The sequence below is a fragment of the Phaseolus vulgaris genome, chromosome 6 (assembly GCF_051622355.1).
Source record: "Phaseolus vulgaris cultivar YP4 chromosome 6, ASM5162235v1, whole genome shotgun sequence".
NCBI lineage: Eukaryota > Viridiplantae > Streptophyta > Magnoliopsida > Fabales > Fabaceae > Phaseolus > Phaseolus vulgaris.
Window position 1 is genome coordinate 34,870,489 of NC_143503.1, and position 27,712 is coordinate 34,898,200.

Below are 27,712 nucleotides of genomic sequence, written 5' to 3' on the forward strand. Positions count from 1 at the left end.
CAAAACAAAATATTAAATAAAAAATAAAAATACTACCCTAGTTTAAAGGGTTATCCTATTATTTGCAAAATCGTTTATTCTCATATGTACAAGAGACATTGATACACATACACATACTGATACGATATGGATACGAAAATACATGTAATTTCTAAAATGTAGGATACAAAAATACAAATCTATATATGATATAATTATTGTGTTTTTCATGGCTATTTCAAAATGATTTGTTTTTTTTTATAATCATAGTAAAAAATATATATAATAAGTTTAAAATTTTATAAAATTAATATATATATATATTTTTTAATTTGTGTTAGAATCGTGTTAGAATTGTGAGAAATCTAACAAATATTTTTTTTTAATTTTAGACTACTCACCAATATGTGTCATATGAGTGTTGGTGTCCGATAGTGTTCGACACGAACACACCATTTAAGAGTAGTGTCTGAGACTCATAGGTTATGACACAAGAAAAATATAATATGTACAAAATCAGAAGTTCAATAACAAGTTACATAAAATTATTTGAGTGAGAACTTAATCGATTATGCTCAATTGTGTAATGGGTTATATCTCACATTTTTAAATATCTTCAGTTACATTTCCACACTCATACCCGCTTCTATATGCAACACTTTCATTCTTTTCTATTCACAGCATTTTAGAGAACAATTTCATCATTTCAGTGTGAGTGAAGGTAGACGAGAATATTCAATCTATTTGACGACGTCTCTTAGTGTAAAGATAATTTTTTTTTAGTTCTGTACTTCATTGTTACACTTTGTTGTTGTTTTTTTTCTAAGTTTTGTGGCTTTCAAAAAAATAAAAAAATAAGCGAATGAAAACACATCATCATCAATAAAATTACAACAAAACTTACCTCAACCACCAACGTTTTTCGCCAGCCACCACAAACAACCATCACTTAAAAATACACTTAAAAATGAAAAAGAAAACACTACACTTTCCACCATTCTTAAAAAAAATATTGTTAAAATTAAAAAAAAATATAAAGGTGCAAAGAAAATTTATCAACTTTATTTTATCTAAAATAGAAGAAGAAGAAGAGTTATTTACATTTTAATAAAGTAATTAAAACTGTGCAGTCTAATTCCATTTAGACGTGAATTAATTTAAATTTAATTTATTTTATGAACTTTTTTACCGTAGTAATGTAGGTTAACAAGCCGCACATTGACCTGTTTAGGTAATTCGAATTTAATCTATTGGCCTATCATGTATAAAAGGTGGTCTGTAATTTTATAAAAAATAAAAAAATTAATAATTCACTTATAATATATAAAAAATAAAAGTAAGAAGAGACAATTTTTTTTATTAAGATATTTCTTTATATATCCCATCAAAGTTTTTAATGCATCTCATTAATTTTAAAATTTATTTTTTATAATATAAAAGTCAATTTAAAAAATAAAATATTTTAAAATTATTTTTAAAAAATTATTTTACCCATACTAATCAATTCACATTTTTTCATAACAGGTTGTGTAGTCTCCCACATTGCCACCCTTCTTACCGCGAGGCTGTGAATTTTGCCGGCAGGTTTGGTCCCTTTGAATGAGACACGAAAAACTATGTTAGGATGCAAATGACTGAAAGGTCCTTGCGTGGGTAGAACTTTAACGGTAGCGTCTGAAGAAGTAGAGGGTCAAAAAGTCATTTCAAAGTTTCCCTCCCCAAGTTCAAACCTCCCCTCCTTTTGTTTTGCCGGTTCTCAACATAAGACAGGAACTGGAGGAAGAACTTGAAGAAGAAGAAGATGATGAACCTTTTCTCTCGTAGAAGGGTCAATGTCGCCGATTCCTCACCGTCGATGACTCCTTCTTCGTCGTCGGTTACGGGTCCGGCGAGGCCAATTCGCCTCGTCTATTGCGACGAAAACGGACGGTTCCGTATGGACCCGGAAGCCGTAGCCGCACTCCAGCTTGTCAAGGAGCCCGTCGGCGTGGTCTCTGTATGTGGACGCGCTCGCCAGGGCAAGAGTTTCATTCTGAATCAGGTGAACTTTCCATTGAAGATAGTGAATGATTTTTCCTTTGGTGTTTAGGGTTTAATACCTTGTAATTTACAGGCATTTTACGTTAGGATTGTGGAGGGCGTTTCGTGCTGTTAGAGACACTGTATACGTTTAATAACTAGGATTTTTAAGTTTTAACGCACGGATAGTGATCCAGTGATGTAGTTTTAAGGTAATTGTTTTTTTGTGACGAGACTTTATATCATAGGGTGCCCAAGCCCTATGTATGAGATGCTCGGTGGAGTATTTAAGTGTTTGGTTTTTCCTCTTAATAGTTAGTTTTTGAGGGTGGGTTCTCTGAGCAATAGTTCTTATATTGTGTGACTTCTCTAGGGCTGTTGTAACTTGGGTGTTTCATAGTTCTTCGATTGCGTGACTTTTCTAGAATTATTAAAACGCCCATATCACTTTGTTAGTAGGTGGATTGGGAATTGTTTTTGTGTGCCTAATAAAACGCTGCGCGTTTGTATCTGTGTTTTATAGATTATAATTTGCTATTGCAGTGTGGGCCATAAAAAAGTTGTGAACCATTTTTCTTGTTAGTTAAACTCTTTAGTATTGAACTTAAAATGACGAAGAAGGGTGATGGATTTTATACACCGGGTTTGGAGCTTATGCTATATGATCAAACCATTTTATTGTTGCTTTTAAGTAAATATTTTGCCTCTTCACAAAATGTTATTTGCTCTAATGCTTGTATTTTTTATCGGTAAGAAAGATGAGTGTTTTTTTGGCTTTGCTTTTCCTCTCCCCATATTGGATATGTTTATCAGAGTGGAATGCGATTGAAAGAAACTAGCTAGTATCAGAGAGAAAGAGAGGAAGTAGAAGAAAACATTGGAGATAATTTCAGAATGAAATGTGTTTGAGCTTATTAATCTGAATTTTTTTCTTACAGTGTTCCTTTTTTATACATCTGAGAGATTAATTTGCTTTATTACACAATCTGACAGGTCAGTTACAGTTGGCGTGCCAGCCAGCTTTCATGCTAACTCATCATACAGTAATTACCTGCTGTCATGAGATGAGACTTAGTCATTCTGAGTAACTACCTTTTGCACAACTTCTTTATCAGTCTTGTGATAAAAAGAATTCAGAATTTGTTCTCATTATATTGTAGCTTCTTGGGAGGACTAGTGGATTTCGTGTAGCATCAACACATCGTCCATGCACCAAGGGGCTTTGGTTGTGGAGTACACCGCTGAAGAGGACTTCCCTTGACGGAACAGAGTACAATCTCCTGCTATTAGACAATGAAGGAATAGATGCTTATGATCAAACGGTTAGCTTGGAGTACACCTGCTTGTTTATAGGGTAGCCCATTTCCATTTGTTGTAATGTTCTTTCCCTTTGTTTCTCTGTTTTTCATCAATGTACAGGGAACATATAGCACCCAGATCTTCTCATTGGCTGTCCTTTTGTCTAGCATGTTTATTTATAACCAGGTTGGGGTAGCTTATAAAAGCTTATATTTACGCATAATTGAGTGTGCTTTTACTCTGCATACTATTTGATTTTAATAATTTAGTGACCGGTTTGTGGGTCCACTCATGAACATACAAATTAATTCCCTCTTATCTCTTGCCTAGATGGGTGGTATCGATGAGGCTGCCCTTGATCGACTTTCTCTTGTCACTCAGATGACAAAGCACATTCGTGTTAGAGCATCTGGAGGGAGGAGTTCTGTATCTGAACTGGGTCAATTTTCCCCTATTTTTGTCTGGCTTCTAAGGGTAAGAGGTTTACAAACCTTTAGTTGTTGTTTCATCACATATTTTGGGAAACTTGAAATTTTTATTTTCTAACCTTGTGTTTTGATGTCATTTTAGCCTACTTCTGGTGTCTAGTTTCAGTCTTTCCCTTATTTGTCTTTCCTCTTGCGTGCAGGACTTTTATTTGGACCTAGTAGAAGATAACAGAAAAATAACACCCCGTGACTATCTGGAAATTGCATTGAGGCCTGTCCAAGGGAGTGGAAGAGATATAACTGCCAAAAACGAGGCATCTTTCTACTTCCTACTTTATTTTGTTTAATTTTCCACAGAAACTATTACTATCGACTTACAAGGCTTACCTGTCTGAACATGATCCTTAAATAAATTGCAAATACTTGGCTTGGTGTGAAAGGAAATTGATAGAGACATGCAAAGGATGAATAATTTTATTGAATGCCTGAGAATAGAAGAAATATTTTTCCCCTTCACAAAGGGTTTCCACTTTCTTACAGACTTTCTGATTATCTGAATCAAATGAATCCTTCAGTACAAGACTTAGTTTTGATGAATTACTGGAGCAAAAATGCACTCAGCAGGACATGTTATACATTTCAGAATTAATTGCATTTATGAAGAGTAAATGTATGGTAAATGGAATCTTATCAGGGCAGTATAAACAATATTCATGAACCTAAAATTTAGTGCAGCAATTCCCAATGGATAAAAGACCTGTTTCCAATCTTCCATCCGTAATATTTATTTATTTGATATGATATAACTGTCCCTAACTAACAGTTTGAACTGCCTGTAATCCTCTTCTGCGCTAACATCTTTAAAACTTAGAGTCCTTACCAACCAATACTGAATGCACTTGGTTTTTTCTGCATCTCAAAAATACATAAAATAATATGGGAAGTAAAATAATCAGATACAGATGCATTTAGAACAAAACTTGGAGGTTGTTTGTTTGGTACTTTTGGTGGGATTTCCCAATGAAAACTCATGTAACAATTACAACAAATTTTATATTTTCATGGATGAACTGTTACACTTGTGTTTTCATTGCAAAAATAGAACAAAAATAAGAGTACCTGTAAAACATCGCTTAACTTTCGTCCATGAATTCTAGTATTGCCCTGTCTACTTTCCATTTACTTATTTTATTTTATTGTAGTGCAAGTTCTCAATATAGTTGTGCACTATCATTTTAAACCTACTGCATTTCATTAGCTTTTAAGCCTGTAGGAAATTACGAACCTGGTTTGTTCTCTGGAAGTGCTAATTTTCTGACAATATCAATCAGTAGATTCGAGATTCTGTTCGGGCTTTATTCCCTGACAGGGAATGCTTCACTCTTGTGCGACCTCTGAACAATGAAAGTGATCTACAGCGACTTGATCAGATATCGGTTGGTGACTTACCAGCTACCATATTCTGTTGTCATTCATTTTATTGATTCTTATTTCTTGAAAATTTATCTTCAATGTGCAGTTGGAAAAATTACGGCCTGAATTTCGATCTGGCCTAGATGCTTTGACAAAGTTTGTTTTTGAGAGAACAAGGCCAAAACAAGTTGGGGCAACTATGATGACAGGTCCTGTGTTGATTGGTATCACTGAATCTTATCTGGATGCTCTCAATCATGGTGCTGTGCCTACAATTTCTTCGTCCTGGCAGGTTAGTGTCTCCATCTTAAATAAAGGCTTCATGTGAAAAAGGAACAAGAATAAATCTTGTCATATCATAAAATGAATTTTTCTCTGCATTTCATTTTTTCTTTTATTGAAAAGTTATAAATATTTAGATTTGTGTAAGCATTTATTTTGGGTAATATCGCAATGACAGTCAATTTAAAAAATTATCGAAAAGCTTAAACCACACAAAGTGAAATGGAGGGAGTATTTAATGTTAATCTTAGTATGTAAGTTTATGCCTAACTTACTTTACTAAACGAGCTTGTAAGATGAGGATTACACCCCACATATATTATAATTCGACTTAGTTGATGTGGGGTTTCTAACGCACTCCTTCACTTTGAGGAATGAACATCTCAAGTGTGAGATTAAGTATTTATGGGTGGTCTAACATGAGTCTGATATTTGATGTGTTTAATAGTTCTGAAGAACTTGACGAGGATAAATTCTGAATGACTATGATACCATCTTAGTAAGTGAGTTTTTTCCTAACTCAATATATATATATATATATATATATTATAATTTGACTTTATTCCTAGTCGATGTGAGATCTCCAAGACTCCAACAATTAGTAAACTATGTTTCTAATTTTGTTCATGTGATAATAACTCATAATGAATATATTATCAAAAGCATAAGTAGCTCACTGCATAATAAGGATTTGAGAGAACTGTTGTCATGTTTTTACATTTTACCATTTTTTGTTTGAGATTGTCGTTGTACCCTTCTTAAAGCTTTGGCCTGGGAAATTTGAGTGTCAGGTTTCTTCTACATTGTCAAGTTTCATTTTAAAACAAATTGATTTTAAGGTCTAACACATTTATAAGATGCACTCAAAGAATGAAGGTAGGCAGTGTGAGACTTCTCAACACCCCACCACAAATGCTTGTCATATCATGCAACCTACCATGTTGTGGATTAGGTGTTTGATAATATGTCGATGAGAAGTATTGTTGGGTTTGGGTATTCAGTTGTGGTGGTGGTATGAAATTTGGATAAAAATGACTATAGCAATTTGCAGCAACATCTCCAAACTTTGTGTAGAGCTGAAACTGCAATAGGCTACAACTGCCACGGTCGCGACTGCGGCCATCACCACGTGCCATGTCCACCACTACCATATGCACCACGAAAACTAAAATTAGACTATGAGTCAATATCTTGTTCAGTGTGAACAACACGAGTATGAGCTTGCTGATTAGATTGAAGTCTCAGCAAGTTAACTCCTGTTAGTTTAATAAAAACTAGTGCTTTAAGACAATTTTCTAGTCACTACTGATGAGCCAAGAACAACATTTCAACTTCCTTAATTGAAAGAGGATCAAAATGACTGCTCTCTTCAGCCACAATGGATTCATATTCGTCTGATAGGCATTCAAAAAATATATCAAGATGTTCTTTCATGGAGACAGGTTCACCAATGGTAGCAAGAGCATCAACAAGACACCAGATTCAAAGTAAATATTCTGAAATGCTTCGATCTTCAAGATTAGTATTATGAAGCTCATTACGAAGTTGACTAGACTTGACATTCGTTTGAGAATGAAAGAAGGCATAAATCTTCTCTCACAAATTCCATGCACTCTTACTACCAATTGCGCGAGGGAGCATTTCTTTGGAAATTGACAATTGAAGCCATGAAAGCGATAACTGGTTTTGGTGTTCCTCGTAAATGCAGTATGCATCACGATCTTTGACAATTTGATACTTAATCAGAATAACTGGATTCACCAAGTAATGTGAAGATGATGATAACCTTCAATAATTGGCTCCACTTGTTGACACCACAAGAAGTAATTTTTGGTGTCAAGTATCACTTAAACAACATGGGAAAATGTAATCAATGCATTTGCTGAAATTGTCAAAGTGTTTCTCGAATTTTTCATGAATAAAGATAAAGGTGAAGAGGAGGGGGACCACACATAAACGCAAGAGAAGAGAGGGTGTGAAAAGAAGGAAGAGATACAAAACATGCCTAGGGTTCTTACCCTACTCCGATTACCACCATAGAAAGTAACAAATTTTTGTTATGAATTCTCTTAACAGAAAACATGCATATAATGGAAATGTAAAGTTGATTACGAGAGTTGTAAGCTTGCCTATTTATAGGAAACTGAGACTATACGTATTACAATATATGGGCATGACTAAAAGCTTGATAGGCTAAGTAACGTTCATTACAATATATTAAAAGAGTGCAAAACTGCTTAGTAATTCCACTATACTCTATTACTTCCTCTACGATGTTAGGAACCAAGAATTGAAAAGAGATAGAAAATAATTTTTTTATTGAATAGAATGAAAACAACAAGAAATATGAGAACACTCTCTCCTCAAAGGGTTTCTTCTTTCCAAAAGATTTCTCCTTTCACATAGAGCTAATGATCAATCTACAAAATGAACATACTTCCTCTCTCCTACCCTTTTTCCTCTATTTATATCAAAATAACACCTCAAGCAACTAACTCATTAATATTTTAACGATGTTAACTAACTTTTCCTTCTCCTTATACCCTAAGATACAATGTCCACGATGTCATGCTCTACTTATAATAGCCCTTTACTAATTATCCATTCTAAAAGACTATATGGCCAACTATGAAGTCTCAACTGACAATGCCTAATTAACAGAACCCATCCTAGCATGACGAGTGTTTAAATAGCTTGTAATTGTGATATAATATTCATTATTTTCACTACCACAAAAAATTGGGCTTCTTCAAAATCAATGTATATATACTGTATTCTTCTATGCCTTTCCTTCTAATATGAATGAGTTTTATTTTTCTGGCTTGTGAACTTATAACTGTGAGGATTTCCACTTGTGCTTCTTAACATGTATATATATGTAATGGATTCATTAATGGACGTAAAATAAGTTAGAACAAAAATGTTTCAAGCATACATTCCTTGAGTTTTGTTTGTCAATATCGTTGACTTGCAGAGTGTTGAAGAAGCTGAGTGTCGTAAGGCATATGATTCTGCTGCCAAAATTTATGTGTCCTCTTTTGACCGAACTAAGCCGCCTGAGGAAGTGAGTTATTCAAGTTGAATGTTGATTATATATTTCATCTATTTTCCCGTTTAAATTACAATATTTGTAGGTTGCTTTGAGGGAAGCACATGAAAAAGCAGTTCAGATTTCAATGGGAGCTTTTACTGCCAGTGCTGTAGGTGTTGGTATAGTACAAACAAAATATGAAAGCATGCTGCATAAATTTTTCAAAAGGGAGTTTGAGGTATGGAATATTCGAAATTATTTGAGTGCAATTGACTGATTAAACTTAATTTGGTAGAAGTTATTTGCTCATCAAAAGGAGATATCAGTTATGTTAGAAACCCAACAATTTAGTCTGAATTCTGGATAGAGAGAAAAGAAAACAGAATAGAGAAGGAGTAAGATAATTTCTGTAATGTACACTGAATGACAAAGAAAAAAAGAGAATTCACCTTCCAAGGGTTTCCCTTTCAAATAGTTTGCCTTTTTATAATTAAGATAATCCTTCAACACTGTCCTTGCTCTTTTGTATTTTACCTCATTTGAGTCCATATAGCATAACTACACTATTCTTGCTGGTTGTCTTTCTTAGAAACTCCACTGAGCTATCTATCACATCTCTTTTCCATCTCTTCCTCGGTAAGAGATCTATATGCAGCCAGGTCAATTTGTTGTATACTGAAAACAATTCTAATATTTCAAAGGAAAGGAATACTGGAACAGAAAATAGTGAAAAGGGAAAGAACATTTTCCATGTAGATTGAATGACAAACAGAAAAAAGGGAGAACTCTCGTAAGCTCTTCCACCAACAAAGGCTTTCCCTTTTAGAACTGAGATGCCTGTTCCTCAATGTGAATATTTCTGAGTGAAGCCTCCTCTACAACATCTAACTGTTTATATGCCAATCCTTTGTCCCTAAAACTCCAACCACCTATCTAGTCCTGTAATTACAGCTAATTTGTCTCATCTTTAACTCTTTTGTCTTGAATCTTGTTAAATTGTCTCTCTTTCATGTGTGGGGTTTAGGGTGCGGGTTGGGTAACAATTTTTTTCCTATTATTGTGGAGTGCACAGCCCTGTTATCATTTACTTATAATGCTAAACAGAAGCATTATTTTTGAGTTGGCAGCATATTATGTGTGTAAATTGAAATCAGGATATTTGATCTCTGCTCCCTACTTTTGTAGAGAGAATAAACCAGCTTCTATAATTTAGAGAAATTTTAATCTTTTTAAACTCAAACGCCACTTATGCACATCTCCTTGCAAAACTTTAGTGTGCTGTAGCTGCTCATTGTTGGATTAATTTTATTAAAGGAAAAGAAAGAATAGGGTAAATCCCTTGTGTATATTGAACACATAGGGTTATGTTTATATAGGAAAAAGAAACATATGGGCTAAGCCCATTACATAAATATGAGATATCTAACAATATCTATAATATCTCATAATATCAAATAATATCTAATTATATCTAATAATATCTAACACTCCCCCTCAAGCTGGTGCATATAGATCATATGTACCCAGCTTGTTACAAATGTAATCAATCCTAGGTCCTCGTAAGGGTTTAGTAAAAATATCTGCTAATTGATTATTTGAATTAACAAACTCAGTCTTGATATCTCCTGATATAATCTTTTCTCGAATGAAATGACAATCAATCTCAATATGTTTTGTCCTTTCATGAAAAACTGGATTTGAGCTAATATGAAGAGCAGCCTGATTATCACATATCAGTGTCATTTGACTAACCTCTCCAAATTGCAATTCTTTAAGTAATTGTTTAAGCCAAATAAGCTCACAAGTAGCCGAGGCCATAGCTCTATATTCTGCTTCTGCACTAGATCTTGCCACAACACTTTGTTTCTTGCTCTTCCAAGAGATCAAGTTATCACCAATGGAGACACAATAACCAGAAGTTGACCTTCTATCAGATGGAGATCCTGCCCAATCAGCATCTGAATAACAAACGACTTTAGTATGGTTATTATGACCATATAACAAACCTTTTCCAGGAGAGCCTTTAATGTACTTCACTATACGAATGACTGCATTCCAATGATCTTCACATGGAGAATTAAGAAATTGACTCACCACACTGACTGCAAAGGAAATATCAGGACGAGTAACAGTGAGATAGTTCAATCTTCCAACTAATCTCCTGTACTTCTCAGGATCTGAAAGAGGCTCCCCCTGATTGGGTAGAAGCTTGACGTTGGGATCCATGGGAGTATCAACAGATTTCGAATTCATCAACCCAATTTCCTCCAAAATATCTAATGCGTATTTTCTTTGAGAGATAACAATACCAGTATTGGATTGTGCTACCTCAATCCCCAAGAAATATCTGAGTTTGCCAAGATCTTTGGTCTGAAAGTATTGACAAAGGTGTTGTTTTACTTGTGAGATGCCATGGTGATCACTGCCTGTAAGAACAATGTCATCAACATATACTACAAGATAGATACACCCAGCACTCGAGTGACGATAAAAAACTGAATGATCGCCTTCACTGCGAGTCATACCAAATTGTTGAACAACATTGCTAAATTTTCCAAACCAAGCCCTAGGAGACTGCTTGAGGCCATATAAGGATTTGTGAAGACGACATACCAATCCAGAAGACTCCCCCTGAGCAACAAAACCGGGAGGTTGCTCCATATAAATTTCTTCCTGCAAATCCCCATTAAGAAAAGCATTTTTAACATCCAGTTGATAAAGAGGCCATTGTTGAAGAGCAGCCATAGCTATGAATAAGCGAACAGAGGCCATCTTTGCTACTGGAGAAAAAGTATCACCATAGTCTAAACCAAAAATTTGGGTATAACCCTTAGCCACAAGACGAGCTTTGAGACGATCAATAGTACCATCAGGACCAACTTTGATAGCAAAAATCCACCTGCAACCAACAACAGATTTCCTAGATGGTAAAGGAACAAGTTCCCAAGTTCCATTATTCTGAAGCGCATTCATTTCATCAAGCATGGCCTGACGCCAACCAGGATGGGCTAAGGCATCACCTACAGATTTTGGAATGGATACAGAAGAAATAGACGAAAGGCAGGTATAAAAGGGTTGAGATAGTCTATGGTAACTCAAAGCAGTATAATGTGGAGAGGGATTACGAGTAGAACGTATACCTTTACGGATAGCAATAGGAAGATCAGGTTCAACAGTCGGAGGTTCAACTATAAGAGCCGGAGGGGGATGAGGTGTTGGCACCAGAATAGAGTCTGCTGATGGACGATGAGACGGTTGACGACGACTATACACCTGAAGAGTTGGCGGCGGTGGTGAATTGTTAGGTGCACTAGGCACAACAAGAGGAATATTGTTATCTAAAACTGAAGATGGCATGCGATTAATGAGATAACATGCACTAAGAACAGCATCACCCCAAAAACGCTGAGGAACATCACCATGGATTAAAATAGTACGAGTTGTTTCAACAAGATGTCTATTCTTGCGCTCAGCTACCCCATTTTGTTGAGGTGTATAAGCACATGAAGTTTGATGAAGAATACCATGAGAAGCCATAAAATTTTTAAAAGAATGAGAAAGATACTCACGTCCATTATCACTGCGCAAAATTCGGATGGAAATTCCAAATTGATTTTACGAAGTGGACTTTAAGTCTAACTCAATCCCATAAAACCGGCTCGTGAGGGCGAGTACGATCATTATGCTGAGATACTAAAGCAGAAGAGTCATCAACATGAGACGTTATATCAGCGGTGTGTTTACCTGGCACGCGCAAAAGGGTAGAACAAGTGGAAGTAAAATTGGGCACAATAGGAGATCCCAAAATTTGATCACGAACGTGAGAATAATCATCAGGAAGACCATGTAAACCCAATAACATGAAGAACTTGGATCTTTGTTCTAGTTCTTGAGAAGGAGTAGAGGCAGGAGGTAATAACTCATTAAAATCATGAAGAGCATGAAGTTTACCTAGATATTCTGCCATTGTACCATCAAGACGTTTGGGAGCAACAATTGTGAGAAGATTTTGACACACACTATAAAGACGTTGAGTATCATTGGTGTATAATAATTTTGCTTGTTCCCAAACTTCTGAACATGTTTCATAGGTACGAAAAATTTGTTTTAAAGATGAGTGAATGGTCGATTTGATAACAATGCATAATTGAGCATCAATTTTTGACCAACGAACAACCTCATTTTCAGCAAGAGTAGGATGAGTAAGATGATCAACGTAACCTTGACTCTTAAGCCATAATTTAATATCTGATGCCCAAGTATCATAATTGGTTCCATCCAATTTGTCAATGGAAAGATGAACATTGACGTAATTAGTATAAATAGATGAATCCGGCATAATGACTGAAGAAGAAGCCACAGTGGCAGCGGAAGAAGCCATAAAAGATAAGGACAAATCCAGTCACCGGTTAATTGGCGGGAGCAACAAAGATGAAGGCTCCGACAGCGATTCCGGCGAGATTCCGGCGGCGTCTCTGGCGAAGGTCCGGCGAAGTTCCGGTGAAGGTCCGGCGGAGGTCCGGTGAAGGTCCGGCGAAGGTCCGGCGGAGGTCCGGCGAGACAGTGGGGGTGGTGGCTGGAAAATTCCAGTGAATAGTGGATTCACCAATAGAAATTGAACCCTAAACCCTAAACTCTAACCTTATGCTCTGATACCATATTAAAGGAAAAGAAAGAATAGGGTAAATCCCTTGTGTATATTGAACACATAGGGTTATGTTTATATAGGAAAAAGAAACATATGGGCTAAGCCCATTACATAAATATGAGATATCTAACAATATCTATAATATCTCATAATATCAAATAATATCTAATTATATCTAATAATATCTAACAAATTTCAAAGGATTTAGTGGAAGCTGGGCAGGGTTTCTGCTAGTTTGCAATTAGAACCTTGAAATAAATATGCTTGGTGCTACATAGTATCAGTTGTGCGGCTTCTGTTTCAAAAAGAATATTTCATATAAGGTGGCTAAAGTTTTATTTTGGCTATATAATCCCTTTCATTATTAGTCTGTGTTTCTATTTTAACCCCTTGGTAGGAAAATTCTCTCCCTTTCTGTCAATGTATCACTCAATCAAATTAGATTTGACTTTCTTTGTGGGTCTGTGACAGTTTCTTAGACTTATTTCCTTCTTTCTTATTGGCAAGCATCATGCGGTACTTGTCAAGCACCATATGAAACTGCCTGTGTTAAAATTGAAAAAAATGAATTCTGCTTTTTAATCATCTTTGATTAACCTTACATGACTAAAATTCTTACGCTATTTATTTGCAATGGGCTTGCTTTTTCCCAGTTTGGGTTGTGGGTTAATATTGTATGTTGTGCAACTAATTTATTGGCTTTGGACAGGATTATAAGAGGAATGCATATATAGAAGCTGATCTACAATGCTCTAGTGCCATACAGTCTATGGAAAAGAGGCTGAGGGCGGCTTGTAATTCTTCTGATGCAAAGATAGATAATGTTTCAAAGGTAATTGTTGTTTAGGTAACTGCAAATATTCATCAATCTAGTTTTAGTCCTCTGTTTGTTGGTTCTTGTTTACTGAAAATATTTTTGTTTTAATTTGGAGATATCTTAATGAGCATTGTTGAAGATATCTAGGCTGCATGTTAGCTTTATGCATGGCTTAGTGAGAAGGTGGGATAGTGATTATCTAAAATTTATTTCTTCTGAGTTTCTTCCACCTCACCTTTCTGTTGCTTTCTGAATCACTTAAATGTGCTATATATGTATTAGGATAATTGTTTCTGGTTTGTAGATGAGGTTATTTGTTTGTTTTGAAAGACTTTGATGATGTACAACGGTTGCTTATAAGCCACCAATAAGGAGCTGAAACATGAAACTTACTTTTAGCAAGTTAGAAGTTTTGTGAACAGATAAGCAGGTTTTCTTTCATTTTCTTTCAAAAGGTCTCCTATGACAACATTTATTTCTCTAAAACAAGGTAAACTAAACATGATTTATATCAATTGTGAATACATATTGGAAGCACAAGTTTTATTCATTATCCTACAGGATAGTAGATAAAACCAACTTTACATAGTTATATACCACTATTTTCTTCTGTGTTTGACTGTGCTTAGGACATTTGTTTTGAAACAATTTTTAAACCACCGCTAAATTCATCAGATTTGAGATTGAAGGAGACAATTTTTCTAGACTGAATGAATAACTTGAGGAGTGAAAATGCACTCTGCCTCGGGAGATTTATCATAACATGATGATTACAAACTAGTAAATACATAATGCAATTTACAATATAAGAATAATTAATTCAAACTCTACTTCCTAAGTCACAATATATCTAGGCTAATTTGGTAACTGCAACAGTTATCATTATGCAGTTTCAAATGCTCAACCGTTCCTTCTATATATAATATCTGTTGAGGTTTTGCCTATAATTTTTTGGTGGTGCTGCCACTGCTTTGATCACAATGTTGATTATGAACTTATTTGTGACCTGGTTATAAAATTTGCGCATCCTTTGCACCAGTGATGTGTCCCCCAGATAGAAACCTAAATTAGAAAAGGGAAACAGACGTATGACGATTCTTTATAAAGTTGCTTTTTCGTAGAATATTTGCTATACAGGATGCATTTTTATATGCTTGGCTTTTTGTCTTGTCCAAATCAAGTGGTTCACTTTGCAATGAAATGTGCAAAGTTGTTATCATTAATCGCAAAATCAATTGCTTAGATTCTTATAATATTCATGTAGATATATAAGAAGTCATGAAGTAGTTAATTTCTTAGATTTTCTAATCATTGGCTGTAATTCTGTAGTATTCTCTACTTCTCTCTTCAGTGCACTCCCTCGCTTTAGAGAGTCGAAGTATTTATGCTTCAATATTATTGTCAACCTGCGTAAAATGTTTTCATGTGTACATCTTTTAGATTTCTTCATGTGAATGTTCTTTGATTTTAAAGTTAAATACTTCATTGCTTCTGCTGTCCTGATGAAAACAACAGAAACAGTTATCAAGTGATGTATTCATTCTTTTGGCCTATCAGGTTTTTTCATTAAAGGAAAACAAATATTTAGCTCTAGATGATGTGTTCATTCATTTAAGATTATCATTTTTCTCTTCACTTGGTCGTATAATGTAAAGCAAATATAATCTCTCACCTGAGGGTTTGCAATTGCAATTCATGGTAATCCATTTTATGCAATATGGAGATCTTAAAGGAGAGAGATGTGAAATAACTTGTTTACATTTTGTATCTTCCTTTTTGGACCATTTAGGGTGGCCTTATTTGAAATGTCAAACTGACTTGATCTCTTGTGCAGGTTTTTGATGCTCTTTTATGTGAATATGAAAATTCCATTCAAGCTCCAGGGAAGTGGCAAAAACTTTCTGTCTTCTTACAACAAAGGTTTGTTTGCAGAGATTGTTTTCAATTGTTCCTTAAAATTGACTTTTAATAATTTACTTGTTGGTCACATCACACTAGTTTTGAAGGCCCCGTACTGGACCTGACCAGGAGACTGATAGATAAAGTTGAATCTGAAAAGAGTTCTCTCATTTTAAACTGTCGCCTGATTGAAGATAAGATGACCCTGCTTTATAAGCGGCTGGAAACCAGTGAAAGTGAAAAGTCGGAGTATATTATACGCTATGAGGATGCCATCAATGATAAGAAGGAACTAACTCATCAATATATGAATAGCATAACTGATTTGCGGGCAAGCTGTTGCTCGCTGGATGAGAGATATTCTAGCTTATCGAAAACATTGGATTCTACCAAGCAAGGATCTATGGACTGGAAAAGAAAATATGAACAAGTTTTATCTAGACAGAAATCTGAGGAGGACCTAGCTAGTTCTGAAATAGCAGCTCTCAAGTCGTGTGGCAGTGCTGCTGAAGCAAGGTTGGCTGCAGCGAGGGAGCAATCGCAGTCTGTTCAAGAGGAGGCTGCAGAGTGGAAGCGGAAGTATGACATTGCTGTTAGAGAAGCAAAAACTGCTCTAGAGAAGGCAGCAATTGTGCAGGATTACACAAACAAGCAAACACTATTGAGGGAAGATGCTTTAAGAGAAGAGTTTTCTTGCACTTTGGTTGAGAAGGTAAGCTAAGCTCTCTGATGTTCTCACTTCATTTCTGCAAATCTCTGGTTACCTAGAATTTAACACGTTACCTTATTAATGTTGTATGTATGTGATGAATGGGATGGAGAATGAACTTCTTATTCATAATCCTTCTTGATTTATACAGGAAGACAAACTAAAGGAGAAAACTGCTAAAATTGAGCATGCGGAGCAGTGTTTAACAACTTTGAAGTTGGAATTGAAGGTAAGGTTCATGCCTGTTTAGTTAATTCAAGAAAACTGTTCTTGAATAGAGGTGTTAAATATTTTGCTTTCACATCCACCTTCATATCGTATGCTCAGATTAGACAGACGAGTACTTGCCCCACCTAGCATTTTAAATGCTCTCAGAGACAAGATTTATCTTATGTATGTTTATAACGAATTACGTTATTTATTTAATACTCCGACCTTCCCCTTTACACCTCTATTAACCCAAAATAAAATAAAATAAAAAACGAACTGATCGTTGGAGTTGATAGTATTTGGAACTCTGTGGCATGGTTGGTATTTTAACCGAGTAGCACTCGATTTAAACAACGATGTATAACAGAGAATCAATTTTGAAACATGAATCCAATTTGGATAATTTTGTAATTGACTTTTGTTTTATGTATTGAACACATGTTGTTGACCTTATGGGTCTAAATACCATGTCTGACCCTAGAAATGTGTGCAGGCTGCAGAGTCAAAAATAAGAAACTATGAATCAGAAATTTTGCCAATGAGGCTTGAAATTAACAAGTTGACCGAGAGATTGAAAACTGAAAATGCCAGGGCTCTGTCATATGAGAAGGATGTGAAGGTAATTCAACAGGAGATTAACCATCTAAAGGAGAAGTACAAATCTGAGTGCAAAACATTTGAGGAAGTCAAGGAAAGATGTCAAAATGCTGAAAATGAAATGAAGCTGTAAGGGTTACTCAAGTAGCGGACAAAGCTGGGGCCGAAGCTGCCTTGGCTCAGAAGGAGAAGAGCGAGATGCAAAGGCTTGCAATGGAGAGACTGGCACAGATTGAGAGAGCTGAGAGGAAAATTGAAAATTTGGAGACGGAGAAAGGTAATTTGGAAAATGAATTGCGAAGAGTGGGGGATTCAGAGAAAGGTGCACTTTTTAGGGTTTCATCACTAGAGGAAAAGGTGGAACAGAGAGAAAAGGATATAGATTCGCTGTTGGAGAAAGATGGAACACACAGGCGAAATAGCACACAAATTCTCGATCAACTCTTGGAAACAGAACGTGAAGCATGTTCTCAGGCAAATAGCAGGGCTGATTCTCTCTCTCTCCAGTTACAGTCTGCACAAGTAAAAATTGATTATCTGCATCAAGAACTGACCAAGTTTCGACTGAATGAAACAATACTGGACAGTGAACTTGCCTCCCATGGAAAGCGTTTGAGGGTAGATGATGATGTGGGTGTAGAATCTGTTCAGGACATGGATTCCAGCCCTAGAATTTTTAGGGGGACTAAGAGATCTAAGACTGCATCTAATCCACCTAAGTTTACAAGTCTGGAAGATGTTGGTTCCGTTGGGGGTGATGAAGACATCCATAGTCAGCATACTAACGTGGATGATTATAAGAAATTTACTGTCCAGAAGCTCAAGCAAGAGCTGACAAAACATAACTACGGTGATCAGCTGCTTGAATTGAAGAATCCCAACAAGAAAGCTATCCTTACCCTGTACGAGAAATGTGTTCTTCAAAAGTTATAGCAGTTCCGTACACCAGTGTAGGCGTCTAGCATAGGTGTGGGCCATACAAAATTGTGCCATGGTGGCTCGCATGTCTACCAGAAGTTTTTAGTTCGCTTGCTAACAATGACTTCAGGTTAGCGAAAGATACGAGGGTTAAATGCTAATGTTAGCTGTACTGAGTAGATATTCTATAGTTTTATTAGGTGTTTATTTGTACGCTAACATCACTAACACTGGATATTAGATTAGTTTTAACCCGTATATTTAGATTGGCCTTTTAGTTTGCCAATTGTTTCCTACTAACAGTTGTATGCTTGATTTGTAGAATGCAATAGATTTACAGTAGTTTCAAATCATATATTTAGTCTGGTTGGTTTTGCGTTCTATATGTGAAAACGCATGTAAAAGACACCAAAACTAACTTATTTCATATTGCTTCTTGCTTGATGTCCGGATCAGATGTAACGTAATTGCTTGATACCAATTAGGCACTTTAGAAAAAGGGTTAAAAATGAACCATTCACTGTGGGTATTCGAATTTGTTTCCATTTTGACATGTAATTCCTGAATGGATATAGATATAAATGTAAGTAATATTTAATTTTTTAATTTTGGTATGTGGATGTAAATGAGTATGTACATGATTGTTTTGTTTCAATATTCATTTGTCTTAATTTATGATTTTGTTTCAAATTACGAAAATACTTTTAATTTAATAAGTGAGTTAAAAAATATATATTTATTTTTCTTTTTAGATCATACATTGGATTATTTTACTTTTTTATAATTATTTGACTTTATCTAATTGTTATTTTCATTTGATTTGATATTTATTTTTTAACATTTGATATTGAATAAAAAAATGTGTATCTTTTAGTATTAAATATTTTATAGTATCATATTTTTTTCTGTAATTTTTATTTTTTATAACAACATTATTTAATTAATATTCGGAATTTTAGGAAAGTATTCATCGGGTTATGATTGTGCATCCATTTTGTTCTTGAACAACGGATTAAATAGACCAATGTATATTTAGTATCTAATTTGTTGACTGATTTCAGTTTAGTTTCTTAAATTTATAAAATTTCACTTTATATTTTAATGTTTCTATAAATAAATGTTTTTTTTGCATTTTTTAACAGGACGAATTGGTGTTTTCATCAAAAAAGTTATATTAATTATCTTTCTGCAAGACTAGAACTCTGCAGAACACTTTCTCTTGTTGCAATCTTCTCGTCTTCCTGATTTCTCGGTTAGGCTTCTTTGAGTGTTGTGCCTCTTCTGCTATTTATACTGCTTTAAATGGGCTATGATTGCTATAAGCCTGCTTTAGGGTCCAAACGAAGGCCCAATTGTGTCTTAACCGAAGTTGACTTGTTTATTACGTGTTTAACTTTGCATCTTGTCGTCTAGTCGATTTTGTTGTCTGGTCGCCCATCCGGTAGTACAAATTGAGTTAATTCTGGTTGATGTGATAAACTCTTATTTAATGGGATATATCTTTCCTGGTTGGTGATACACAATCAAATTAACGTGATAAGTTACTAAAGGATTAAACTTTCTTTTTAAATTTTTTGACAGCGTGAAAGTATTAAAGTATCAGTACGTAAAATTATTGGAAGATGGTTATGCTAATTAAAAATATCGCATCAAATAAATAATTAAATTACAATATAGACATAGAGTTTTTCAAATTTAAACTAAATACTAAACTAAAGTGAATAAAAAAAAAGACCTGGATTGTTATATTATTTTGGTTTTTAAAATTTGAGTTATATTTTTATATAAAATTATTTGAACTAAATAAGATTAAAACCTATACTAATCCAGTTATCCATCTACGAAACTCAATACTGTTAAATGTGTGAGCGATGTGTTGCAAAGCCACATCAAAGAACTAGCAAGTGCCAAGGTAAATGAATGAGTTAAAAGAAATAGAAAAGGAAAATTAATAACTTCTTAAAACAAAATAATGTGAAAAAAATCACCACCTAATCAAAAGTGGCGGTTCCTATAAACTTATTGTGTCTTTATTAGGTTAGCATTTCTTTTCTATAAAAATAGAAGTCAAACTTAACTTTAATAATGTTTTTTAAGAAAAATAAAAAATAAACCTTTTAAAGATAGAATAAAATGTGATAAACTTATGTTTTTAGTGTTATTATTCAAATTTTTATTTTATTTTTAGGAAAAAAAGAAAATCCTAAAATTAACCTTGACTTGAGGAGGAATTAAGCAAATTGAATTTTGCTCCATATAGGTTTGTGGAATCTTTCTTTTGGTGGGGGAAGGGTACCTCCACTTAAATGTGTTAAAGGTGGTGAAAAATTCACTAAAGTAGGAAAATTGATCGCAGTTATACATTATGTATAGATTTCTATGTTACTAATGATTAACTCTTCCCAAATAATAAAATAAATAAATATAAAATATAAATGATGTTTCAATTTATATAAAAAAAATAATAGATGTAAATGTTAGAAATTGTAAAAGTCATTCACATTTTCCATCTATACCTTATATATTTACATTATTTATTAAAAAATTAACTTTCAATCTAACTCAAATACCTACTACATGAAATATTTTTAATCAATATAAAATCTTTAACATTATTTATTTTCAGTTATTATTTTTGTTTACTTGTATATTAAAAAATATTTTTATTTTTAGTCGATATGAAATATTAAGATAAATGTAATTTTTTTATATTATTCATTTTTAATAGTTGTTATTTTTGTTATTGTTGAGAGAGTTTGTTTGATGAGGTAACTTGCAGGCTAATATGCTTGTGGTTTCTTAGCAGGTAAATTCCAATGGAGATGTTCACAAAATAGTAATTGCAATAATCAAGCAAAATTATAATTTTAAGAAAAGTAGGTATGCAAATGGTAGATATGAGAAAAGTCTTTAAAAGCAAGAACATTATTATTAGGTATTAACTTTACATAAATACAACAAACAACTAATGACAGCCCAATCACAAACTAATCAGGACATGTTTTGTAGTAATCAAGTTTGTTGACTACTAAACATCCAACTTAAGAAAGAGAATTTATATTTGTATAGAAAACACATAATTAGAAATAGATTAAAAACTACATTTTAAAATAGTAAGTAAAATTATTTTTATACCTACTATAATTTATTAAGAAAACTTTGTTACAAAGAATTTCATAATTTTAAGAAATTTTAAATATATAAATTTTAATTTTTTTTTAATTTTAAAATAATTTTGTCTAGATAAAGAAAATAGATTTAAATTTTATTATTTCAATATAATATTCAATTATCACCAAATCTAAATTACCACTTCAATAATGAAGACACCAATAAATAATAATCACTATAAACTTTAATGAAAAAAAAAATACAGTTTACACTTAAAAATTAATATTAGTGATGTCGGTTAAGAAAACTCTTACAAAAATCAGCCTATAAATAGTTTTGACCCAGATAAATAATTCCACTAATACTAATTAGAAAATAATTTATATATGGTGATGGAAAAACTCTAACCTACATTAGTTAAAAAAATCTCAACATCAATACAAAATTATACTAACATTAGCCAGAATTTATTAATGTTGATTTAAAAAAATTATTCTCTAAATCTTTCCCATTTAAATATAAGCCAGATGAAAATTTCAAACTTCTCGAAAGAAATATTTGTTTATTTTGGTCTTTTGTTTGTACTTAATTTGTTGTTTGGTTTGTTCTGGCTATAGTACGCAGAATGGATAAGAAGGTATAGAAAGCAGTTTCCAATTTTTGTTATTCAAACTTCACATATTCTACATCTTGTCGCGTAAGTTATTGGTAACCTTAGTCAATAAGTTATTAATTAGTGAATAATGTTTCTACTAACATATTAACGTGACAAATTCTTAACTAGATGTTTTGTGGATATATAAAGAATAAAAAAAACGTTAGAATTTAATGCGTAATAATATTGTCTACCTAAATGTTGGTTAGAATAATGATAATGTGAGTTTAAATATAAAATAAATATACCTTAAAATGTCGTATATATTTAGATGAATTTAAAAAAAAACTGTTATAGTTAATTTAATTAATTATATTAAATGAATGCAATTTTAAAAAATTTAAAAACAATATGATTAAAATATTTATTATTATTAAAAGATAAATTGAAATAAGAAGAAAAATATTTAAAGAAATTATTTATCATTGTGCATGTAAGCAAGATTTTTTTTAATTATTTTAAAAATCATAGCAACAGGAATTTAATTTAATATTATCGGGAAATCAATTGTTAAAAATAATGTAAAAAAAATGTTTTTAATATTGGAACAGAATATTCCAATCAGAAAAATTGTCCATAATGATAAATAAATTTTTAAATATTTATTTTTCCTTTTATTTCAATGGTAATATATATTATCGACAATGCTTTGAATGTTTTAAAATTATTCAATTAACATAATAAGTAATTTCTTTAAAATATTTAATTAAATATTTAAATATTTTTTTAAAATTCATTTAAACATATTTCACTATATTAATATTTTAAATACATTCAAAGATTATATAAATAAATACTTAATTTAAAAAATAAAAAAACATAAAAATTAAATAAGCAATAGAAAAATTAAAAAACTTAAAAAAAACATGTGAGGAAACACGAGTTAAAAAAATTATAAAATTAAAAAATGTCCAGTCACACGAAATAGAAACCAATTTGTAGAAACCAAAATAATTAGTTACAATAGTAATTAAATTAATTTCTATTATTGTTAAATAGTTTCTAAATTGATAGCTAATTAGCAATCAAGATTTTTGCTACCAAATTTAGAAATTAAATAATTGGTAGTTAAAATCTTAGTTGCTAATTAGATACCAATTTAGAAACTATTTAACAATAATAGAAAATAATAGAAATTAATTTAGAAACAATTTTTTTTTAGTTTCTAAAACGGTATCTATTTTAGTTTCTATTATAACTAATTATTTTTATATCTAAAAATTGGTTTATATTCATGATTTCCTTGGAGTGTAAGAAAAACAACAACAAAAATTTAGAAAACATGTTTAATAGCACAACACTTTGCTATTAAAATCGTGAATATCACAAAACATATACTTCAAATTAAATAAAAATGTTATCTGAATTAAAATCGTGATTGAAAGTACAACTTTTTATTTATTTTAAAGTCCTACTTACAACCATAATTCCTTCGTTCTAACTCCTCCAATAATAAATAAATACTGTAATTTAATCAGTAAGGGAAACCCTAGATTAAGCACATCTATCTAATCATTGTCACTGGGAAATCCTATATCAAGCACATCTACCTAATCATTGTCACTAGGAAACCCTATATCAACCAAATCTACCTAATAAATAATCATTCTCACACTTCCTAGAAGCTCTTCCCACTGTTACTTTCAACTCTTGCTTTCTTTGCATCCATTGCATAGCGAATATAAGAGCCATCAGCTTCAACAACCAAGTTGTTATAACTCAAATGCTCATTACCATAATTTATGTAAGGAGCATTGTAGCGATCCACAAGAGTTGCAGTTTTAGGTGTTGATGTATTGTTGTTGTGGCCACTTCCATCATTAATGTTCATCATTTTTTGGTACGGCTCCTCTGTGATAATGGGATTATTACCACATTGTCTGGGTTGTGTCTGATAGAAGATCTTTGAAACAACTAATTCTCCATCTTTCTCTTCTTCAGTGCTGCCAAGGTGATACTGATGCATCACCCAATTAGTCTTCTCGGGCTTCTTTTTCCTGCCATAGTTGGTGTAGAGTACTAGTATTTTCTTAAAACCTTTGACAGCACCACCAGCTGCAAAAACGGCTCTAGTTTTTCCCGTTTTGTGCCATCTTGTTTCACTTCCTTCTTCATCTGTGTGGACCTTTCTTCTTTTCCTTGTTCCAGTTGTGTATGCTTTTGATGGCCTGTGAAAGAAGTGCCGGATCTGTCCATCTTTGCTAACTCCTACGTTGTTTCATACAATTGTAAATAAACATTTGGTCATACGAAATTTATACATGCATAATAACGCAACATATATACTATTTTCTGGACAAAGACGTATAGTGAAAGAATGTTGTCTTCTAAAGGAAACAAAAGCAAAATAATGACATAAATATATATATGAACAGTTCATTTTCTAATGCATTATTCATAATTTATTATACGTATGTACTAATAAAAAATAATCATTGATTTTCTCATCAATTGAGACTAGTCACTTTATTATCTTAGGTGAATTGCTCAAAGGAGCAGCTAGATTAATAATAAAAAGAGAGTGATATAGTAATAATTAATGAAATATTTTATATTGATGAATGTTATTAAGGAAATTATATACATAGATATACAGCTGATATGATACAATGAAGAAAGATAAACAGAGAAAATAAAAGTTTTATCATTACCATATTGCCAATTCAATGATAAGGTTACTAAGAATATTGGAGTTCAAGCATGAAGTTAATAACAATAATAGATTAGGTGAGACAGTATCTATAATGTAAGCTATTTTTTTTATACTTTCTTCTGTATATTACGGCGAGTAATTAGAAGAAAGATGATTATGTAACAAAGTAGTATAATCATTTATTATATTAATATTTTCTCTCTTTTTTTCTTTCTTTTCAGAAATAGAGTTTGGTTGTTAAGAAAAAAAATAAAATAAGAAAGGATGATTGTTTCAATAAAGTCTATGCTAATTTCTTTTACGTGTACAAGTGATGTATGAATGGAAAGAAATGTGAGATCTACCCAAAAGTACATATTCTCATACCACGAATGAATGACAACAAATTTTGTAGTTTATATATATATATAACATAATCGAAATTCCTTTAACATTTATTCTGTTGTTTGAGTTGATAAAGTATGCGTATATTTATATGTATCAATGCTGAATGAATTGTTAGCTCTATTCAATTAAATTAAGGGCGTGGTTGAAGCATCATAGAAAAAGAAAAGAAAATGGCTTAAGCTTAAGGATATATTGTTTTGATTATCAGTTATAAATGTCGTCATAAAAAATCATTATAAATTACATTTTATAATTATATAATCAATATAAAAGGTTTAAATAAGATGTGAGGAAAAGATTATATCACATCAATTTCACCCATTTTTTCCCTCCCTTTTCATTCCACCAATTTGACATCCCTTGCATCCTCAAGGATGTGGACAGAATTACACCCTTTCAATAAGTAATTGATGTTTTGAAATCGATTCTATCATAAAATAAAATGCGGGTATATACATATAAGGTGAAAATATAAATATATATACCTCATATTATGTATTACAATAAGTAAGGTAAAAAGAAATATAGAAATAAAAAGCGAGAAATATAAAAAATGTGGGAGAAAAATTATACGGTAAAAAGTTGAGAAAGCTCCCACTAGAGTAACAAGGCAGCAACTGTTGTTTTGTGAAATATGACATACAATAAAATTTAAAAATCTCATAATTAAGGCTCATTTATTTATTTATTTATTTATTTTCTTGCTAGATGGATAATTAGTGTAAGATAGGATGCCAATTTTGAGTTAGGTAGCCATTGCTAACTTAAGAACTTTCTTGCAACATACATGAACAAGAAGTTAGTTATATGTATGCGTGCTTCTAATGTGTTTCTTTGTTTCAACATATCATCTTAAGAACCACATATACAAGGACTCAACGGAAACTTTTCTTTGCTACAATTGCAAAACAACGAATCAAGAAACACACAATATTGGACTGCTATCAATTTTTATTTCAGGCTATCCAACTTTCACATACATGCCACAATTTCTAACACGTCTTCAAATTTGGACTACATATCTTCAAATAAGTTAGAAAGGCCATTTTAAATTTTAAACAAAAAAAAATGTTATAATTCTTAGATCTGATTTCATACAAAGAACATAAAATGTTCTGCTGTCATATTCAGCCGCCTTATGATTAGAGATATTTTTCAAAGAGAAAATCATTCCATTTCTAAAACAATTAATTTCATGCATGCGGTATCGTGCACAGCAAGACGTGTCTCCCAATAAATGAGAATTTCATTGATGCGTACATAACATATATTCAAATAGGTATTCCAAAACACTACACTAAACTACTAATTAGACAAAAAAACAATAATTAAAAATGAAATAAAGCAAATCATCAAGCACCTGGTAGTTTTTCTGGGTGCGTAGAGCAAATCCCATTCTCGCCTTCAAGAGTTGGTATGAACTCATCAATAAGGGGATGAAGCTTGCATGCATCAGACGCCACTTTTGCCTCTAAATGCTCTAGTATTTCTTGGTCATTTGGATCAAATTTCACTCCAGCTGGTAACCCCGGCAACTCATGAATTCCACCCTAATAGTTCATCACACGTACAATACAAAGTAATTAAAGACGGTGCGAAAAAAAAAACAACTTTTAAAAAGATGAAAGCAGAAACATACAAAGGTTAAGGAAACATAAGTATGTGAGGATTAGAATTAGAAACATTTAAGTATGTGGTAGTACCTGATCCTTGAATTCAATTGTATGACCGCACGAGGGGCATGTTACAGTTCGAATTTCTTCGGAGAGTTTTATGTCACTGACATCAGTCTTCTGAGAGATAATCATAGTTGGCGTGATTGATTCAATCCTCCTCTCTTCATCAGGGTCATTGCACCATGTCATCTTTCTGTTAATTTCCTTTTGCACATGCAAATATATCTCAAAGCGAAACCCTCCTACACTATTTTAAAATATAAAAAAAAAAAAGATGAAAAAGGGTTAAGAAAGGTAAAGCTAGTTGCTTGTATCTGTTGGAACTGGTTTATTATGAATCAACTTCTATAGTTGAAAGAGGGAGAATTTAATCGTACCAGGATTCCAGTTTTGCTTCCTCTGTATGTGTTCTCTACGATTCAATTATTGAAGTGAGTTTGATGGTTGGGTCTTGTTCAGAGAGAGAGAGAGAGAAAGAGGAAGAGTATATAGAGATTATAAAATGGAGAGAAATAAAGGGTGGGTCTAAATATAGGCAAAAGTAGCTTGGAGACCACGTTTGGTTCGTATATACGCTTGTACCAAGGAATAAGTGCGGCCTGGTTAAGTTTCAAAAATAAATAATTGCACTTTACCTAATTAACCAATTTTAAAAGGGTATATCATTATTATACATGAATATTAAAACCTTACAAACAAAAAAGAAGCGTAAGCTCCGTGTTTATTTTTAAAAACTAGACACTTTTTCTGACATTTACAAAGTAAAATTATGAAGGTAAACTTTAGTTCATATGTAAATTAATTTATGATTTATTTTTTTTCATATATTTATTTTTGAGTTTATATAAAATAAGTTATTTATTTTTGGTCTTGTTGAACTATGTGATTATGAAATGCATCCGGAGTTAAAAAGATGGTGGCAAAGAGGTGCGTACCCGATTCTTCTTACGACGTTTCACCTCTCTATAAAGTGTGTGTGTT

The 27,712-nt window shown here is 32.7% G+C and overlaps 2 protein-coding genes across 3 annotated transcripts; one reads left to right on the top strand and one right to left on the bottom strand.

The window, feature by feature from the left end:
* The first annotated feature begins 1,668 nt into the window (after positions 1-1,668).
* LOC137832548 (uncharacterized) lies at positions 1,669-18,602 on the top strand. Its single transcript, XM_068640758.2, is given in 15 exon segments — positions 1,669-2,020; positions 3,159-3,320; positions 3,418-3,483; positions 3,628-3,771; positions 3,926-4,039; positions 5,060-5,161; positions 5,245-5,430; positions 8,395-8,484; positions 8,555-8,689; positions 13,809-13,931; positions 15,751-15,836; positions 15,915-16,527; positions 16,676-16,753; positions 17,228-17,446; positions 17,449-18,602. Coding segments are annotated over 15 exon segments (3,174 nt in total). The 5' UTR covers positions 1,669-1,780; the 3' UTR covers positions 18,265-18,602.
* Positions 18,603-23,359: 4,757 nt separating this feature from the next.
* LOC137832549 (NAC domain-containing protein 73) lies at positions 23,360-27,274 on the bottom strand. Of its 2 annotated transcripts, none has more exons than XM_068640760.2 (4): positions 27,109-27,274; positions 26,759-26,973; positions 26,416-26,605; positions 23,360-24,223 (listed from the first exon to the last, which is right to left on the bottom strand). In XM_068640760.2, exons 2-4 carry the CDS (start codon positions 26,918-26,920, stop codon positions 23,634-23,636), a joined length of 942 nt encoding a protein of 313 aa, XP_068496861.1. In that variant the 5' UTR covers positions 26,921-26,973; positions 27,109-27,274; the 3' UTR covers positions 23,360-23,633. The 2 variants fall into 2 exon arrangements, with proteins under 2 accessions (XP_068496861.1, XP_068496860.1); XM_068640759.1 differs by having other exon boundaries at positions 26,759-26,978.
* Between the last annotated feature and the right edge of the window lie 438 nt (positions 27,275-27,712).